The sequence below is a fragment of the Crotalus tigris genome, unplaced genomic scaffold (genome assembly GCF_016545835.1).
Source record: "Crotalus tigris isolate CLP2741 ecotype Arizona unplaced genomic scaffold, ASM1654583v1 scf7180000017863.408763, whole genome shotgun sequence".
NCBI classification, from domain to species: domain Eukaryota; kingdom Metazoa; phylum Chordata; class Lepidosauria; order Squamata; family Viperidae; genus Crotalus; species Crotalus tigris.
The window spans coordinates 89,557-110,707 of record NW_024096684.1 but is presented as its reverse complement, the minus strand read 5'-3'; the positions used below and the strand labels follow the sequence as shown (position 1 = coordinate 110,707).

The 21,151-nt window shown below is 37.7% G+C and overlaps 1 protein-coding gene across 2 annotated transcripts in view; it reads right to left on the bottom strand.

Annotated features, from left to right (window-relative positions):
- The window catches only part of LOC120308075 (ribosomal protein S6 kinase alpha-2), a 128,779-nt gene that overhangs the window by 42,582 nt on the left and 65,046 nt on the right, over nt 1–21,151 (bottom strand). For both annotated transcript variants that reach the window (XM_039343548.1, XM_039343549.1), the window contains exons 4-8: nt 16,801–16,881; nt 15,787–15,866; nt 10,936–11,042; nt 8,318–8,355; nt 7,349–7,491 (exon numbers count right to left, since the gene is read on the bottom strand). In XM_039343548.1, coding sequence (XP_039199482.1) covers nt 7,349–7,491; nt 8,318–8,355; nt 10,936–11,042; nt 15,787–15,866; nt 16,801–16,881 — 449 coding nt within the window. The remainder of the gene's footprint in view (nt 1–7,348; nt 7,492–8,317; nt 8,356–10,935; nt 11,043–15,786; nt 15,867–16,800; nt 16,882–21,151) is intronic.

Sequence of the window (21,151 nt, the reverse complement as noted above, 5' to 3'; positions counted from 1 at the left end):
TTAAGCGTATCAATGGAATGCTAGCATCTGCTCCACTTTGATTAAAACAAATTATAATTAGATACTAAATCTAATTTAAGTAGCTCAGAGTACATCTTTCAGTTCCATTTCAATAAATGAAAGCAATAAAAGAGAAAACTACAGTCCTCAAGGAACAGTAATTCTAGATTTGTATTGATAGGTAATTTAAAAAAGCAGAATCAGAATGATGGCAAGAACAACCACACTAATTTAAAAAGCACTCTCATTTTTTTCTGTTGAACTAAAAAAAAGTCATTTATTTGATACAGCAAGTGGTCTGGATCCATTGTTGCAACTGTTTATGTTTCAAGGTTATGGGCTCCTTCGGACACTTTTATTTGTAATGAAATTAAGGAATTTTAATTTTATATATATATATAAAATTAGCCAATAAAGAATTCTATTCTATTCTATTCTATTCTATTCTATTCTATTCTATTCTATTCTATTCTATTCTCTACACCACACACACACACACACACACACACACACACCTCTTCTGTTCTTCCATTTCTGCATTTTCTCATTTTTATTATTTTACTTTTTTATTTTGGGTCTTTCCTTTTTAATTGTAACACTCAATAAAATTATTATTATTAAAAAAGGAAAATTTCAACGTTATTTTGGGAAATTTTTCTTAAAAGGATATGTACCTTCCACAAAAGTGTAGGATTTGTCAACAAAACCACTTAATATAGTGAAAGCTGATTGTTGGGGAGGGGGAGAGGGGGAGCAATGATCATTTTTTTAGTGGGATAATGAAAATGACATTTCTTTCAACATGCAAGATGTACCTGCCCATACAGAGTAATAGGAATTACCTGAGAAACATTTGCTAAAACGATTCTAGCTACTTTTGCATAATATTACTATGCAAAGTATTTGCTGATTTTTAAAGTTCAACTTACATTATAGATTGATTAAACCCATATAAGAAAAAAAAACATCATGACAGAGACTATGAAATCCATATGAGACCTAATTTTATGGGTATAAAAACACAAGCTTATATATCAATAGCAGATTAAGAACAGATTTTCTAAATCCAACCCGCATGTAGACCAAATAGACCTGAAAAATAAACGTTATCAGCAGAATCCCCAAAGCTTGCTGAGGTACAAAATATGGAAGGGGAGGGAGAGAGGAGAAAATAAACAGCTCAACAAAATCTAACCATCCTTAGTAATTATAGAAATCTGAATGTCATTAGGGGAGTAATATGAAACACACATGTACACCAAAAACAGTGTACTATAATATCCTATTGTATATCTATTGCTATAGACTAATCATCTCCCTTTTCAGAGGAGCAGGATGGAGAAGAGAAGACAAAAGTATGGAGAGAAAAGAGAAAGGTGAAAGAGGGTTTCTTTGTCAAGGAAAAATAAGAGAGATAACATTATGAACTGTTGTGGTGAGTGATTAGAATGCAGCATTGCAGGCTAACTCTGCCAACTGCCAGAAGTTCAATCCTGACCAGCTCCAGGTTGACTCAGCCATCCATTCTTCCAAGGTAGTAAAATGAGGACCCAGATGGTTGGGGGCAATATGCTCTGTAAACCACTTAGAGAGGGCTGTAAAACACTGTGAAGTGGTGTATAAGTCTAACTGCTAAGTGCTTTCTCCCTCATTTCTATATGCAAGAGAAAAGAAGAATATGCAATAGTCTACAACCCAAGGTGAGGAATGTAAAATACAGTATCAGCAAAAAAAAAAAAGCTTCAGTGGGAGTCAAAGCCCAGATCTTGAAATAGTAAAGCAATGCCAAGGTCTAATAAGAAAGTTCAGTCAGATTCTGGGCATGCTGGTGCAAGGGAAAGATGGAACTGATGTTTTTCTTCAACTTTTATTACCTTTTGCTCAAAAGTGTAGGCATAACTGTCAAGCTCCACATGGTTGGCAAGACCAAAGAAGCAAGAGCAGTATGGATTTCAGGAACCTATCTTCCAAATACCCAAACTTGGCTCTAGAAAGAGAACAGCATACTACTAGGGAGAAGTTCCTCAAAGCCTTGGACTGCTGGATTACTCCTGTCTTTAGTGCACTACTTGGTACCAGATGTGTGGGATCCAAAAGGCAGAAGGACGTGGCTCTTCCTTGCTGGTTCTGAAAAGCCCTCTCCAGTCTCCCAGAGTTTCTTCTGCTCCTAGGAGGAAAATTCATCTGAGGAGATCGTGACACTTCTCATTAGAAGCTGCACGCCATACCACTAAGTATTACATTTCAGTCCTATTCTACCTTATGATTAGCAGGAATTGAATGCTAACATTTCTGAAAGGTAACAGCTTAAGGCAGGCAGGCAGGCAGGGAGGGAGGGAGGTGTAAAAAAAAAATCAAGATGGTGGCTGTGATTTAGGCACATAAGCCAGGGTCAGGCTTCAATTGCGGTCATGACTGCAATCATTTTCTTGCCTTTTTTTAAAAAAACCATGCCTGCTAGACATTTCAGGTAGGCCTGAATAAAAAGCAAACCCTGCAGAATTCCAGAAATATTTATTATTGGGGTAGAATTTAATAACAGAATCTTGAAAGTCAGTGCAAGTTTCCCTGTTTCCTCCTTTATACTGAACGCAATTAAGATGAATTTCTTTCCCATGCTTCCTTCTGTCTTTAGATTGTGTACTCTCTTGTCTAAGTCCCTGCTTAAGTGGCTTGCTCGTATCAGCTTTAAATTCCTTTACAACCTCTTTGTGTAGATTCTTTTGGCTTGAGCTAAAACCTTCTTCATGTGAGGAAATGATTCTACTTAAGGATGAACCTGTCTGTCTGTCACATATCTGGCATTTCCTGTAGCTCCAGAAATAATATAGATATAATGGTTGCAGTTTCTATAATCTGGCATCAGATGCTGTCTGACGTTTTACTTCCATAAAAAGAAGCCAACTATTGTTTGAGGCTGTAGATGTTGCCTTGAATAATGGCTCCATCACAGTTCAGAGGATGAAAGAGAATGAATGAAATTTTTATGGGGACAGGGGACTAAATGCATAAATTATACATTGTCCGGCAGAGTCCTAAAAGGCATTTAAGGATGTGCACGACAGAGAGGTATTAAAGAAAAGAAGCTTCTAGACATTATGGAAGACAGGCCTTTTAATTAAATGTTCATTAAGGCTTCATAAGGATGCTTTATTATGACTGTCCCACCTTAAAAAACTGGGATAAAAATGTTATTAATTGGCTACTATAACTGATAGGAACTTGTGAATGCTGAGAAGTAGGCTGTTGGTTTTCTGGTTAAACACATATGAATGAATGAGTGCTATTGAATATATTTTTTATAGTGATCCTTAGGTTAGACCATGGGTTTGCCTAGTCCATTAATGCCAACTAATAGTGATTCTTCAGCACTTTGTATAGTCATTTTTTTCAAGTCTAATATAATGATACGAGGAGAAAGACCACATTAGGAGGACGAGGTGGGACATGATAGCAGTGTTCCAATATCTCAGGGGCTACCACAAAGAAGAGGGAGTCAAGCTATTCTCCAAGGCGCCTGAAGGCAGGACAAGAAGCAACGGATGGAAACTGATCAAGGAGAGAAGCAACCTAGAACTAAGGAGAAACTTCCTGACAATTAGAACAATTAAGCAATGGAACAACCTGCCTCCAGAAGCTGTGAATGCTCCAATACTGCAAGTTTTTAAGAAGAGACTGGACAGCCATTTGTCCGAAATGGTGTAGGGTTACTGCCTGAGCAGGGGGTTGGACTCGATGACCTCCAAGGTCCCTTCCAACTTTATTATTATTATTACCTTCTGCATGAAAATCCATGTAATCTAACATTGAACCAAACCTTGATCATAAACACACCCTCCTTTGGCTAGCCTCAGCTTCAGAAACAGAGGACATAACCTCACAATGAAGTGAGAAATTTTAAAAATGGTCAACTCATGACGAATTGAACCACTTTCAGCTGCACCAGACTGTAAGTAGCCCAGGCTACATCCAGTTGCTCCCTTACATCTTTGCCTTCCAATTGGTCTCTTTTGATCTTCTTCTGGTAAGGCTCCAATGCCCAAATACTTGCATTTCCAGTTCTTCTATCAAGAACTTTCAGTTTCTGAATGACTGGTTAGCCACTTCATAATCCTTAAATTTCCCTCTCTTTCGACCACTGTTTTTTAAAATTAATTTAACTGTCTATAAAATAAAGCTCTCTTGTCTCCTAGCAGCAGCAGGAGAAGCAGAGATGCTTGTGCTCTCCTATTCCAAATAGGATTAGATGTAAAAAAAAAAAAAAAGATGTGATTATACAGTTTCGGAAGTGCACAAACCATCAACAGAAGAGGGCACAGTGGAAAAAGTACAAGAAAAACTGAGCCACAATATAAAAAGTTGAGAGCTGGGGAAAAATGAACTGATAAGCCTAACTCATTGGCAAAAGAATTAGTATCAAGATGGGCAGGGCAGGGAGTACCAGGGTGCAAAGAAAGGTCTGTAAGAACAGATTAGGAACAATTCTCATCTCTGAGACAAGCACATCATACTGAACTATGAAAGCAGCCATTATTATTTAGTTCACCAACAAAGCTGACACCAACCAGAGCATAGAAAAACTCAAAAAAATAGTGCAAGATCAGAAGATGTGGAGTTACACAGCCCATAGAATTGCCAAGAGTCAGACCCAACTGAATGGATATCATCATCATCATCATCATCTATGTACAGATTCATTTTTTCCCTAAATATTTCTTAAACAGGGCTAACACAATGTGGAGACTCAGTTTATGGTTCACTCTGTAGCAATCCTATGTGGAAGAAAAAGAAGGCAACACAGCATTCGGCCTTGTGTGACATATCGAGTGACTCAGTGAAACCTGTCTAGGGCAAAGAAAGTAAATACTGTAACTGGAATTAAAGGAAAGTAAAAAGTCTGGTAAAAATCTTATTTAATATATTATTCTAAATTAATGAACAAACATTTTGTTTTGGCAATAGCTAGTTACCAAGATGTTCAAATGACAGGAATGAAAACCGTAGCAGTCTGGCTTTTACAACGTCCTGCATACTACTTTTAGCACCAATGAATTACTGTACTGGTGATTTCACAGATGTGAATGCTTCAGTAGGCACATCCTGATAGAACATTGGCTACTCCTACAGAAGGATATATCTTCGGCTATGCAAGATTAAATACCAAAGCAACAAGATTCAGGAAGAAACTACAAACTACAAAAAAAAAAAAAAAAAAAAAACGCCTAGAAGGTTGATGGCAGCTTTTCATTCAGGATAAAGAATGCCCATCGTGCCCTTGGAGACAGCATTGTCTGGTACCTCCCAAATTACCCACACAACTGTGAAAAACTGTGCAAATTACACGCAGTACATGAGTTAAATTACATCAATTGTATAATTATGGTCTGAAAAGTCATGAATATCTGGACTACAGGAGCTGTAAGGGCTGAAATCACATTTTAAGACAAAAGAGGACTGATGTTAACACAATACAGGAAATGGCTCTAAACATCTGCAGTCAATTTTTACTCCACATTTATATTTAGATACGGATATCCAGCTTGCAGTTTTGCATGAAATGGACTCTGGATTTAATCCTGAGTGCTTTCACTTGAAAGAATTCCTAGGGTGTGTAAAAAGTTCTACTTAAGACTTTGCCTCCTACAGTATGCCATACTGAGCTGGAAGAACGAATATCCTGATCACTTTTTTAGAAATAATAATAATAATAATAATAATAATAATAATAATAATAATAATAATAATAATAATAATAATAATAGTAATGAACAGAATAGAGGCATGGGAAGACAAAGCACTACATGGCCAATACATTAAAAAAATAGCTGGGAAAGCAGATAATAACAAGACCTGGCAATGGCTAAGAGCAGGAAAATTGAAGAAAGAGACCGAGGGACTAATTCTGGCTGCACAAGACCAAGCCTTAAGGACAAATGCATACGAAGTCAAAATTGAGAAGACAGCAACAGACAGTAAGTGCCGCCTATGCAAAGAAGCTGAAGAAACAGTGAACCACTTGGTAAGCTGTTGCAAGAAGATTGCACAGACTGACTACAAGCAGCAGCATGACAAAGTAACAACAATGGTGCATTGGAAGATCTGCAAAAAATATCATTTGCCTGTAAACAAAAACTGGTGGGATCATAAAATACAGATAGCCGTAGAAAATGATAAAATTAAAACTGCTATGGGACTTCAGAATTCAAACAGACAAGCACCTGCAACATAAAACCCCAGACTTAACAATTGTCGATAAGAAAGACAAAAAAGTCTGGATAGTGGACGTGGCAGTGCCTGGAGACAGCAGAATAGACGAGAAAGAACTGGAGAAGATAACAAAATACAAAACCTACAAATAGAAATAGAAAGATTGTGGCAAAAGCAAGCAAGGGTAGTACCAATAGTCATAGGCACCTTGGGTGCAATCCCAAAACAACTGGAGCACCACTTGAACACCACTGGCATTGACAAATTCGCTATTAGTCAATTGCAAAAGGCGTCCTTACTAGGAACTGCTTCCATCCTGCGACGATACCTGTAATACCATCAAACATCCACATCTGCCTATCCCAGGTCCCGGGTAAGGACTCGATAGGTAGACAAAATGCCAAATCCAGTCTGAACATCTGGTTGACTGTGCGATGATCAATAATAATAATAATAATAATAATAATAATAACAACAACAACAACAACATCTGGCTGACTGTGCGATGATCCATAATAATAATAATAATAATAATAATAATGTTGGAAGGGACCTTGAAGGTCATCTAGTCCAACCCCCTGCTCAGGCAGGAAACCCTATACCATTTCAGACAAATGGCTGTCCAGTCTCTTCTTAAAAACTTCCAGTGTTGGAGTATTCACCACTTCTGGAGGCAGGTTGTTCCACTGGTTAATTGTTCTAACTCTCAGGAAGTTTCTCCTTAGTTCTAGGTTGCTTCTCTCCTTGATTAGTTTCCATTCGTTGCTTCTTGTCCTGCCTTCAGGCACCTTGGAAAATAGCTTGACTCCCTCTTCTTTGTGGCAGCCCTGAGATACTGGAACACTGCTATCATGTCCCCCCTCATCCTTCTCTTCATTAAACTAGACATACCCAATTCCAGTAGCCATTCCTTATATGCTTTAATAGGACTGAACCCAGAATTAATCATCCTCAAACACACAATCATTGGAATCAATGGATCCAAACAAAGTCTTGATCTAATCCATAGTGGTGATAAAACTGAGGGGAGTCCTGTAAACGCAAAACATTCAAGCTCTTAAATATCCTCCTCATAAAGAGCTTACATTCTCATATCGATGTGTCAAACAATTAGTGAATTACAAAAAAATTCTCCCCTTACCATTAGGACACCGAAGGACCACCAATCTGCACTCTGGGTGTGTCCTCGCCGGTTGACCACCTCTGGAGCCATGTATTCTATTGTCCCACAAAATGAATAAGCTCTCTTGTCATGGTCAATAGCTTCCTTGCTCAGGCCAAAATCTTTAAAAAATGAATATATTATATAGCATTAGTTATCATGCATATCCAAATAAAGTGCAGGTAGTCCTCAACTTGCAACTACAATTGAGCCCAAAATTTCCACTGCTAAGCAAGACAGTCGTTAAATGAGCTTTTTCTCATTTTATGAACCTTGTTTTGCCATCTTTTGTTAAGTGAATCGCTATAGTGTTTAAGTGAGTAACAGGGCTGTTATGTGAATCTGGCTTCCTCATTGCCTTTGCTTGTCAGAAGGTTGCAAAAGGCGATCACATAAACCCGGGGACATTGTAACAGTCATAAATACATGTCAGTTGCCAAGCATTCCAATTCTGATCACGTGACCACGGGGATGCTGCAATAGACTTAACTGTGAAAAACAGACATAAGTCACTTTCTCGGTGCCATCGCAACTTTGAACTGTCACTAAACAAAAGTAAGACAAGGACTACCTGTATTTGTGCACCAAAAGTACATCTATCCATAATTATCTATTTCATGCTCAGTTTTGGATTTCAACTCACATCAGTCCGATATATTCCCAGGACTAAACACTGACTATGTCTTCCTAAGCGAACAGCTCTCCTGAACCTGCACTTTTTTCTGGTTGCAGGTTACTCAGATGAGTATTTTCTATTCACCATTTCAGAATGTTGTTGGGCACATCGATATCGTGGCTGCTTCACACTGCTAGGAGTGTTAAAATTAAAGCAGCAATGAGGTATACTTCATAATGAGCCTGCGGTCCTGATGGCAACCCAAATCTGTTAGGTGCTCTGATATATGATAGATAACACAGATACAGCTGCAGTAGAAAGGTGATCCTTACCTGTAATCTTAATGTGTCCTTCTTCATCTAGAAGAATGCTAGAAGACAATGTAATGAAAAGTTATATTAAACCAAGGCAGACAATGTCATTGATGCCTAGAACTTTAACTTAACTGTCTGCAATGAAAAACAACATTCTTGATTTTTCTCCTATATGTAGAGATGCATTCTTCAGATTTGTTTATATTCATCCATTATGAAGCAAAGAAGAGATACATAATTCCCCCATCTAAAGATTTGTTGCTTGAAAAAGACTGCCTAAATAAAAGAAAACAGTCTCTTTTTTTTAGAGTTATCTTTTGTCGTAAAAAGTACAGGTAGTCCTCAACTTACAACAGCTCATTTAGTGACCGTTCAAAGTTACAACAGCACTGAAAAATGTGACTTATGAGAGTTTTTCACAGTTGCGACCTTTGCAGCATCCCCATGATCACATGATCAAAATTCAGATGCTTGGCAACTGGTTCATACTTATGACTGTTGCTGTATCTCAAGGTCATGTGATCCCCTTTTGCGACCTTGTGACAAGCAAAGTCAATGGGGAAGCCAGATTCACTTAGCAACTGGGTTACTAACTTACCAACTGCAGTGATTCACTTAGCATCTGTGGTAAGAAAGATCGTAAAATGGGGAAAAACTCACTTAGCAAATGTCTCGTTTAACAACAGAAATTTCGAGCTCAATTGTGGTCGTAAGTCAAGGACTACCTACTTAGAAGGAAGTGGTCTTTTGTAAAACTTTGGCAGGCTGAAAAGAGACTGTCACTGTTTGTAAATGAATAATCAACACTAACAGACTATTGTCACTACTATTATTTAATAAATACTCTTTTGTCCTTTATGTGTTGCTTTTTAAGAAATCTTGCTTCCTTGATTATTGGTTGTATACCAATAATGATTGCATCACTTGCTTCTCAATAACACTATATTTAAGAAAACAATCCAATTCTGTAATTCCTTGATCTACAGATAATTCAGAGGATACCAACAGCACTTTGATCCTTCTGTAAGAAAGAGACAGTGTTCTTTTTTTTCTAATGTTTATCGACCTTTCTATTTTTTTTTCCTTAAAGAGGAAGTGATGTAGTCATTGGTAATTTAAATGATGCTCAGGCAATGGAAAAGCAACATATTAAAGGTATTTACTGAAAAGTTGTCAGCATGGACAGAAAATGAAGTCAAAAGTATGGGCTATAACAGTGATGGTGAGCCTTTTAGAGACTGCGTGCCCAAACTGCAACCCAAAACCCACTTATGTATCACTGGGTGCCAGGTGCGCATGGCCCATTGGGTGGGTGTGGCCCATTGGGTGGGTGTGGCCAAATGAGTAGGCGTGGCTGCGATGGTAACGGCAGACTGGGTGGGACTAAAAAGTTCAATCAATCAATTCCAACTTTGTGAGATCTTTTTTTTCCCATGAGAAGTTGAAATTGATTGATTGATTGAACCTTTTTTTTTTTTTGCACATGGCGGCAGAGGTCTAAAGCGAAAAGGTTTTATAAAAAAAAGCTGAAGGCCAAGGACTGGGGCGATGATGCATGTGCCCACAGAGAGGACTCTGTGTGCCACCTGTGGCATGTGTGCCATAGGTTCGCCACCATGGGGCTATAACAAACATGGGAAGAACATGATGAGCTTTCTATCCTGGACATATCCCTTTTCAAGACAGCAGTCTGAGTGCTGAGGATAATGACTAATTTTTAATAGCAATAGCATTTAGACTTATATACTGCTTCATAGTGCTTTACAGCCCTCTCTAAGTGGTTTACAGAATCAGCCCATTGTCCCCAACAGTCTGGGTCCTCATTTTATCGACCCCAGAAGGATGGAAGGCCAAGTCAATCTTGAGTTGGTGAGATTCAAACTGCCAAAATGCTGGCAATCCAGAATCAGCAGGATTAGCCTGCAATACTGCGTTCTAACTACTGCGCCACCACCGCTCATGGAATGCATTTCTTAAGATTAGTATGTCTCATAACAATTGACAATATGCTCATGTTTTTACAGAACCTGCCCCTGAAATAATCCCCTCTACAAGAAATATACTAATCGTTTAGACCAGTGGTCGGCAACCTTGGTTCTTTTATGACTCGTGGACTTCAACTCCCAGAATTCCTGAGCCAGCCATGGTGGCTCAGGAATTCTGGGAGTTGAAGTACACGAGTCATAAAAGAGTCGAGGTTGCCTACCCCTGGTTTAGACTCCTGAAGCAAAAGTGAAGTTGAGCTTCCACAGGTTTCAATAATCTCTCTCTGATTATCTAACTTACTCTTGATCAGATGATTCAATATATTTATGAAATATATGAATGTATAATATATGAAACATCTTACTTGACTAAGAAGTATTGGTATATTGCCTACCAATCATTTGTAAATACTTACATGTTCTTTTTCGCTTTTGTTCTTAATACACTAAAAATACACTGTTTGCCGCTGAGGCTGGAGATGTCACCTCATTTTTTTTTTTTTTGCTTGTTTGGGGGCATTCAGCCTGTTCATTTTGGGCTAGGCAATTTATGAGGTGTAATGATGATTAGGTCTTACATAATTTCATGTACATTTTGTGGCAGCAACAAAATAACTTTATTTAAACTAATGCGTTTCAGTATTAACTTACTTTTCTGGTTTCAAATCTCTGTATATAATACCCAGACCATGAAGATGATCTAAAGCCAAGGCCAGCTCAGCTAAATAGAACTTAACATCTTCTTCTGTAAACATTACCTGGAAACAGAAAATAGCAAAGAGTGCATAATATACAAGAGATTTATTTATATGGACTTAAGTCTTATTTAAAGGGAACCACTAAAATCAGTATAATTTAGAATGGTCACAACTTAGGATCAACTAATTTCAAGGCTAACTTTAGATTAACCCTATGGATTTTTTAAAAGAAACAATGAGAAATCATAACTTCAATAAACAGAGCAGAAGCAATTTAGAATTAGAAGGAATTAAATTAGGTGGAGGGTTCATAGCAAAGTAATAAGCAATGAAATAGATGTGATATCTACAGATAAAGCTGGACAAATTTCTGCCTGAAACTGTGAATGGCTACTACTAGTCACCATTGGCAATATTAGGCTAAATAGAATGATCTTAAACCCATCTAGAGAGGAATTTGGCATTGTACCCTGTTTCATACACAAAACAAAAAATGCCACTTATCCTATCACTGACTGCATTATGCCCCTTTTAAACTTTACTCAGTAAGTTTACTGTTAATATATAATAGCTTCAAAGATTGAGAAAACAAAACCGAAATAGATTTGATTCTGTTTTCTCCAAGCCAACAGAAATCAGTTTTCACAACATGATCAGCAAAATGCCCCGCAAAATAAATTAATCTGCTTAACCATTCATAAGATTGCATTTGCTATCCTTCCAATTTTTGAAAAAAATTACAGGGGAAGTCATCTAAATATGGATAAAAAGCTAAACAAATTTCAAGACACCTCAATGAATAAGTCATCCTTCCCTTTCAAAATAAACATGCAGTTTGCCTTCTCCTCTTTAGAAAACCATTATTCTGAGTTTCATAGTGCTTTATTTTTTGGTATTACAATTATCTGTGGATAATCCTTACGTTAAAACAAAAAGGATCTTGGCTGGTTTTCCATTCCCTCAAAGAACAATTCCAAGATATATAGTATATAGGAAGCAGCCAGCAAGGATCAACTGAAAAGAATATTCTGTTTAGGTTTCATCAGGTACCCTTTGCTTTTTTATAGAAAAATAAAGTTGATAGGGTGCATTTAAGGAATAACTACAGGATGACTGTGTCTTATTCTTTGATGATCTCAGTTTCCAAGGAGATTGAAAACCACATGAAGAAAAACAGCAGGCAGTTCCACTGTGGTCAGAGAAAAGGCATCCAGGAAGAGACTTTTAAAGTCCATCTGCTCAAAGGTAATGACAACACCCATTTGGTATTGGCACAACTGCTTAGAAAGTAATAAGAGCTGAGTAATCACTGTAGTTTATCCAGACTGAAAACTCTGAAAAGCCACATAGGTGAGAAAAAGGTGACTATATTATTATTATCGGTAATAGTAGGTGTGGCAATACAGTTGTGGGAAGAATCCAGAGAAAGAAATATTTTGTGGGATATTAAAAAGGCAGAATGTATTTCTTAAAGGATCTTAAAGGCAGAAAAGCAAGCCCAGTTTTTCTTAATAGCCCCAAGCAGAAACTAGGCAGAGGCCAGCTTTTAGAAATGCAGATGTAATAATCCATTCAGGAAAGTTAGAGCCAGGAAACTTGAAGCTGATGAAATTAGGAAGACAAAGACCCCTAAAATCTATATACCCCTACCCAAATTCTAAGGACAGAAAACATAATAGGATTAACTCACCATTATCAAAAGGACACACTCAGACTCAGGTCAAAGTACATGATACAGGAAATACAAAGCCTCAAATAGGAACAACTCCAAACACAAAAGCCCAGGAAGGTATAAAAACCCACTACTCCCAGCCATATGTGGTCAGCTTTCCCAGAGCCATGCTTCTGTCTGGCTTTGCTGTTCAATAAACTACAACTTTTTTTCTAAAGCAGTCTCCATTTTGTTTATTCCATGCTTGGACTGGACTCTGATGAAAATTTTTCTTTCAACACAGTGATAGTGAAAAGTGACAGCCTTGATATATTTAACCCAATGTCTACTGGTGGATTTATATCATTTTTCTTTCCCAGCAAAGAATAATGAGAAAGTCACTAGAAGCAGATTGATTGGCTACTAATCACCTGTGGCTGAAAGCTCAAGTGGACAGTTACTTCATTCGGAATACAGTAGACTAGCATGTGGTATACAGCCACTAAAACATCACTTCCCAGTACATGGGAAAACTGAAACTCTTTCCCATGAAATATTCTCACAAGTCAGCATTTAGAAGGCATAGAAAGAATACCATGAAATCACTAGAGAAGGAGGGTTGGACAGAAAGAAAGGTCAGAGACGACTTATCTGTGTGCACTAAAACACAGGTACGACTTACGAACATTCATTTAGTGACTGCTCCAAGTTACAATGGTGCTGAAAAAAGTAACTTATGATCAGTCCTCACACAACCAACTGCAGGTTCCCCACGGTTAAGTGATCAGAATTCAGACATTTGGCAACCTGCGTGTATTTATGGCAGCTGCAGTGTTCTGCGGTCACGTGATCACCATTTGTGACCTTCCCAGCTGGTTTTCAACAAGCAAAATCAATGGGGGAATCACTTAATGACCATATAATTCACTTAATGATCATGGTGATCCACTAAAGACCACAATAAAAAAGGTCATAAAGTTGACTGCCACTCGCTTAACAACCACCTGACTTAATGACGTATATTCTGGCCCCAACTGTAGTTGTAACTTGAGGACTACCCATAGAAATTAAGATACAAAAATAGCCACCAAATAGCTAAAACATAGTCAACAGACAGAAAGGGAAGCAGCAGGAGGTAGAATTAATACCAAGTCAAAATACAAATATAATATTCCTGAAAATTAAGCCCAACTGAATTCTATGGGATTTATTTTTCACTAGACATATATAAAATTGCATTCTGAAACATTATGTTTCAAAAAGAATAATTTGTCTGTTTTGCCCGGTGGAACAAATAATGTTTTTCCAACACAAACCAGAGCTAAATCTAAAATGTTAGACTGGTATCATCATCAGTAAAGCACTACTTTTTGAACTGTTAAAAAGACATACATTGTTTTCAAGGTTTGATCAGCCATCCAGAAGCTGCTATAGTCTGTCTCTCTATATGCATGTGCATGTAGGGACACTTTGAGGCACACTGGAAGGGAGAGAGTTGGGAACAGCTTCTGCAGCAGCCCTATCACCTTTGCAAATGACATGGATGCTTGAAAATGCAAAAACAGGTGCTTCTGCATGTTGAAAGGTGTCTCTTTTGAATACTTTGCAAAGCCCTACAGATTATAACATGAAAAGGAGAAGAGAAGCATGGGGTTGTTTTTGTCTATGGCACATGGCAAGGTATATTTCAAGAGAAAACGTGTTTGGATGCTAGAAGAAATACATGGTTATGATTGATGGCTGGCCAGTTCCAAGAAATCAAGTGAATGCCATCTCTGTTGCCAGCAAACGGTTAGCAGAAGGCCTTCTTCCTCCTCTTCCCAGCTGTTCTATTATTCTTCAGATGGTGCTTTAATCACTAGTCACATTCTGGGATGGCTGGCCAAGTTTTTCTGAGTCTTTATAGTGCGTCGCCCCCAGGGCTGATAGAAACAAGAAGAGTGGAGAATGCATTCTGGATTGTATAAGCAAAATTTGACACAGCAGTCATTTCCTTATAATCTCAGCCTGCTATTTACTAGCTACTTTTACAACTTTTGGGTGATCCTCATCTCTTGGGAACTTCTGCTTTTAGAATGATCAAGAGGATGACTTGTCACCTATTGTTCAAAGCAACTGGGCAGGAAGAAAGGAAAGCAGAATTCAAAGAGTGCAGCTTTATTATCACTCCATCTTGCATAGATTATTCCAAAATCCATAATTATATAATAGCTTTAATAGCACTGATCAAAATGCCAGAAAGTCCTGTATTTTTTTGTAATTGCTCCAGATTATAATAAGAATTGCCAAATTTTGATTGTGGGGAATATGTGTGGGTAAGGGCATGGACTGACTGAATGGGACTAATAGTACAAAATGGGAAGATGTGAGTGTGTCATGTGTGTTAGCAGGGCTGGGATCTTCCAGGAATTTTCCTGATTCTGAGGAGTGGCTATGCTTTTGCTTTGTTTTTATAATTATGTTAAATCAGTTTCAAAGCTTCCATTTGAATCTCTTTATTTCCTGCCTCAAAATGCTAGAAACAATTTTCAGCAGTACTGTTATTGCTGCTAACATTTGGCAATGGAATCAAAGGGAATTCTGGCAAGCACACACACACACAAAAAGAGTTCAGGGGATACAGGCAGGTGTCCACCTGCAGGTTGCTGAGCCATGGATTAGGTGATACTGAAAATAGGAAATGGGAAAGAAGGAAGTTCCAAATTGGACCAGGTTCACAGCCATGACTTTTAAATCCAGTCTCAAAATAGAGAAGGTAGACAAATTAGTTTCTACAAGTGGTTGTTGGTAATATCAGAGGACAGCTAGGTCAAAGAAACACTGGTCCTGTTTCTGAAAGATATAACATTTGACTTTATCCCAGATTGTAAAACACAATTGGCAGGAAAATCGACTTGGTTCACTTATAAAGATTTGATTAAAGCAGTTTTCTTTACCTGGGTATTTTCCAGATAGGTTGCACTCAACTCACAAAACTGTTAAGATATAATGAACTGCACTAAAAAGGGCTTACATAAAAATGAAGTGCCAAATTTGCACATCATAAACAAACGAGAAACTATAAAAATGGATTCTGCTATGAAGGAACACAGAGACAGCTGTTTATTATTTTGCTTTGTTTTTAACCATCAACATTTAGCTTATTGGTCTTACCTCTTTCGAAAGTCTGGTAAAAAGGTCCCCTCCTCGCAGGAAATCTAGTATGAGATACAGTTTTCCTTCTGTTTGAAATGCTGCAGTGAAGAAAGTGATAATGCTGAGTTTTTAATAACAATACTCTACACAGATTGCAATTGAGTGTGCTTGGATGCAGCTAATCATCTAATCGTTATTATGCATAATTCTAATAAGATGGGTTCAAACATTGCACCTAACAATTTTTTTTTTCTTCCGTTCAATGGTGATTTTCAGACACTGCCTGGACAAGATTTCTTGGCAAGGTTTTGCAGAAGTGGTTTGCCACTGCCTTCTTCCTAGGCGAAGAGAAAAATGATACAGGTAATCCTCAACTTTCAACCCTTTGTTTAGTGACTGCTTGAAGTTACAACAGCACTGAAAAAAAAAATGACTTACGCCTGATTTTCACATTTATGACCTATTGCAGCATCCCCATGGTCACATGATCAAAATTTAGGCACTTGGCAACCGGCATGTATTTATGATGTTTGCAATGTCCTGGGGTCATGTGATCTTGCCATTTGTGACCTCCCCAGGTGATTTCTGACAAGCAAAGTCAACGGGGCATCCCAGATTTGCTTAACAATTGCAGTCATTCACTTAATAACTGTTGCAAAAGTTATAAAATGGGGCACAACTTATTTAGCAACCGTCTTGCTTAGCAATGGAAACTTGGGACTCAGTTTTGGTTATAAGTTGAGGATTACCTGTCAAATACTGTCCAGCTGACTTCGTGCCTAAGGCAGAACTAAAACTCATGACCTGCTATTTTCTAGGCTGATACCATTACATCAAACTGGCGCTGGCTCTTTATTTTAACTATGGATTTTTGAACAAACCATCATAGGGGGCTTTACATATAAAATTAAGCTTTGTCATCATAGATGACAAAACATAATGCCTGGTTTAATGGTTAATGATTTTGAACAGTACAGGATGATATATCCAGTTGAAAATGCCCATGCGAATTCTATATTAGAGAAATCTTACCATAATGAAGTTTTACAATGAAAGGATGATTCACTTCAGCCAAAATGTCTCTTTCCATTTTTGACCGTACGCGATCTCGGACTACAGAAAAAAAATAAAATAAAGATATCTTCAGATGTAAGAGTCTCGCCTTGCGATTTTTGTGGGCTGTATGGCTTGCCACTTAATGGAGCATCATGAGCAAAAGAAGATATGTGTTTTGCATACATCCAGAATTTTTGCAGGATTAATATTAGCTGCTATTGCTGGACAGAGTGGAGACAAGCCACTTGATGCTCTAGTGTCAGAAGAACAAAGTTGTCACTACTTTTTGTAAATATGTGCAATATATACATACAGAACATTATTTGTTGCTAGACATGTCCCTTACAGCAATGATACTATTAGAACAGTAATCTTTCCCACTCTTTAAGTTGATACGTTAATTGTCTAAAATGAGCTAAGAACAGCTTTTAAAATGAGATATCCACTCAGCTAAAGAGAAATGGCCATGAAATACTAAAATATCACTTTGCATTTTAAATACAGATGGGAAAAAAAGAGAAATGGAACTTTTGAGCTAATCACTCTCTGGAGATCTATGGACTTTCAGCATGTCTACTCAGGAATAAGCCTTGCAGAGATGAAGATTTCATGAGTTGCAATCTAATTGGAGTAAACCATTTGATACAGTTATGTCTTACTTTAGAATAATATATAAAATAAGTATTAACTCTGCTATACTTCTTCATCTAAAAGAAATAATGAACACATGGTTTCTGGAATTCTCATTGCCTGGGGAAACAGGAATATATAATGACATTAAATCATATCAAAAGGTACCAGCTGGAGGTCACTTCTAAATATATTTGAGTATGCTTTCTGATCTAATGTTATTGGACAGGATGACTCATGGAGCATAATTTCCTGGATACAGTCTTGATAAAAACATTGGACTTTCCAAACAATTAGTAGAAATGAAAACTCAAAAACTCGGGCAGAGGAGATGAATTTTATTTTTTTGTGAAGAGGGACAGAAATATAATTAGGGAGCATCTTCTGGGTTCAAAATAATTTTATAAAATGACAAGAAGATGCATCACAATAGTGACTAACTGTATTTCATATCAATTTGTCATGCTGTAGTTATTAGATTATGTCACATGATCCCAGATAAGCTATCGGTGTCTTGATCCAAATTTGAATGGAGTTGCGTGTGCAGTATTTATCTTATTAAGTACCTTCTTTTAATTATTTCCTAAACATACTACAAAATAACAATATTTAACTCAGCCAACAGTGGTGCACATGTCTATGAATTTGAATATGGGTTTGGGAAATCCTGCAGCCCAGCTTTAATTTTCTTTTTTTTTTTCCTTGAGGTCTGGGGGAATTCTCCCTTTGTCCTTTTCATTTCGTAGGAATGAAAGCATGAGATCCCATAAGCTGAAATCTCTTCATGAATTGCTACAGTCATAACCATAAAGGAACTTCTTCAGAAATTGCCAGAGACTGAAGCGTATTAGTTGGAGACCTGAAAGCAGAGCACATAAATGTGTTCCTGCATTTGTCACAATACGTAAGCACCTAACAGCATGTATCTAAGTCTGTCCTTTCTTCAATAAGAAGAATAAGAAACTATTGAAAAGCTTTTTGCTGCCTGTTATTTCAAAGGCAATTATAAATGATTGCAAGGAAGATGTCGATTCCTTTTTGAGAGAGTGCTATCCACTTTGAAAGAAACTATGTAGACTACTAGAAATGTAACCTGAAGCTAGATCAGTGATTCTCAACCTTTCTAATGCCGTTACCCCATAATACAGTTCCCCATGTTGTGGTGACCCCCAAGTGGGTGTGGCCACCAATAAGAGGGAGTAGGATAGCTAGGGAAAAGGGAAAAAAATGGCAGACAGCATGGTTTGGTGACCCCCGTGAAATGGTCATTCGACCCCAAATGGGGTCCCGATCCACAGGTTGAGAACCACTGAGCTAGATCATGTAGATACCGTAGCTATGGAATAACTCATGTTCTGGTTATTGGTTGTTTAAAGATCTTTTCCCATTAGACTTCAGATCTGGTATTGTCGTTTCGGAGAGAAGAACCGATTGAATGTGATTGTGTTAATTCTTCTCTACCCCTGAGCCCTCTCAATACCATCAATCAGAATTAGAGGCATCATGAGGGTGGGGAGTGACAATAACACTGTTGTTTGTCACCTTCACTCCTGTTGTAGTGTTTTGAGACATCTCACACAAGTGCAAAAGGACAAAGCACTCAGTGAGATGTTGCTTTCATAATTTTGATGAAATCCTGCAGGTGCTTGTGATCACAATTTCTTCCTGGATTGCCTGTCTCAATCAAGTGTTAAATATATTGCATATATTCTGATCATACTGTATATCAATAATAGTCTGATTCTTATGTGGAAACAATAGCAACAATTGCTTTATTGGGGAAGTGGGAGGTATATAAATTTAATAAATAAATAATAAGATCAGTTATATGATAAGGGTTCTTTGGTAACCTTGCCATGTAATGTGATCAGCCATGTCTGACCCAGCAAAGGAAGGCGATGGATATGTGACATTCAGTTACAGTGGTAATTGTTATGAGTTTTCTACTTCCATAAACACTTTAGACCAAGTTGTATAGTTGTTTACTGAAAGTGCAGATGTTAGTAACTTACTCAAGAGCCTGTTTAGCAGCAGGAATGGATTGGTTTTCATTCAGTTACTTTACAGAATAACGCAAAATATTTAGCAGGCTCCCCTTTCTAGCCCATGATTATTTCCTATGGATCAGATTATTAATTTTGAAAGTCAAGTCACAGCTCCTTCTACACTGTAAGGGTTAATTGCTTGTATGATGTAGTCTGGGTTGAGGAATTGTATCTAACTAACATCACTATGTTAGAGCTAGGCAAACCATTCATGTTCCAAGAAAGATTGGCACATTTTTCTCCTGAGAGAGATTCTGTAGCTTTAATGATTATATTATGTGCTTTAGTTAAATAGGTATGATTTGCCTCAGCGGGAAAATAAGATGTTAAATTTGTAGACTTAAATATGCCTGCTGAGTAGCCGTCAGCTGGGTGATGGGCATTTAGACAGAAGCTTTTTTTTTTTTTTAAAAAAAAAAGCAAAATCAGTTTTGGCATAACGTTTTAAAGAGACAATAATTCTGGATTCCAGAGACTTCTTTTTCCTCAGGGAGACCCATTGAAGAAAAGGAGATCAAATCCTGTTAAAGCTCTAACAGTATAGGATGCTAAAACAGAATATATATGTACTGGAGCAGAAGGTTTGTAATTGCCTAATTCAAGCCCCTCCCTACTACCTGGACTCAGCCTTGAAACAAGAGAAAAACAATCCTTTTTGTAAAGATAACATGATTTTTCTTCTGCTGAAACCAATGAGAGGGGGAAAATCAGTGCAGAGGAAAAGGGGGGCAGTGATAGTGGAAAAAGAGAGCTAATCTAACTGGATTTAACAAATGATTTTGATTTCTTTCTCTCCAGCTCACAGGGCTGGTCTGATTTTTATTCCTGTATGTGTTTGGAATAAACCTAACTGAATGCCATTATAAATAGTTACAGGGTAAGTATTATAATGGAGGAATGCGTGGGGTTTCTTTTCCTCCTTAAAAAAAACATTTTGGGCCAAAAACATTTGCAAATTACAATCACTTTGACATGGCATAAACATTGTTGTAGAATCCCCCAAATCTGACAGATTAGTTAAATCTTAAATCATTAATGATTTAGCTTGGATACATTTCCAAATTAAATCTACAGGGCTTTGGACCAACGATATGGATAACAGTGCATATCATCTAGTTTGTAGATAAAGCTGCTTGGAAATGGGTCCTATTGACTTCCATCATGCCTAATTCTGAGGAAACCCGGAGAACTGCAGCCACAAGTCTGCATTCAAATGTGATATTTTGTAGAATAAATAGCAATATTGCACTGAAGTAATCTGCATGGTGTTTTTCTTAAATAAAATATTTCCCTGTGAGCAGTGCTTTTTTTGTCATAGAATGCACCGGAACGGAGTTCCAGCACCTTTTTTTTTGATGGATTTTCCAAGTTTTAAAAGTAACTTTTGAAAATTTGATGTTTGGTCCACGTGGACCTGAATCGCCCTGTCGAGTGTAGCAGGTCGGAGGCAAAATCATTAAAACGGTGCATGAGGACTGCTTGTGTGTCGAGTCTGATGCATGTGTACTTTGCACTGATTGTGATGGCACTGCTCGGCTTGTGATTGGTCGTGTGGTTGCGCGCTGAGTGCTTACTGTGGGCAGCGACCATTATGTTTTGTTACACAACTGACATGTGTGTGTGTGTGTGTGTGTGTGTACAGTGATTGACTA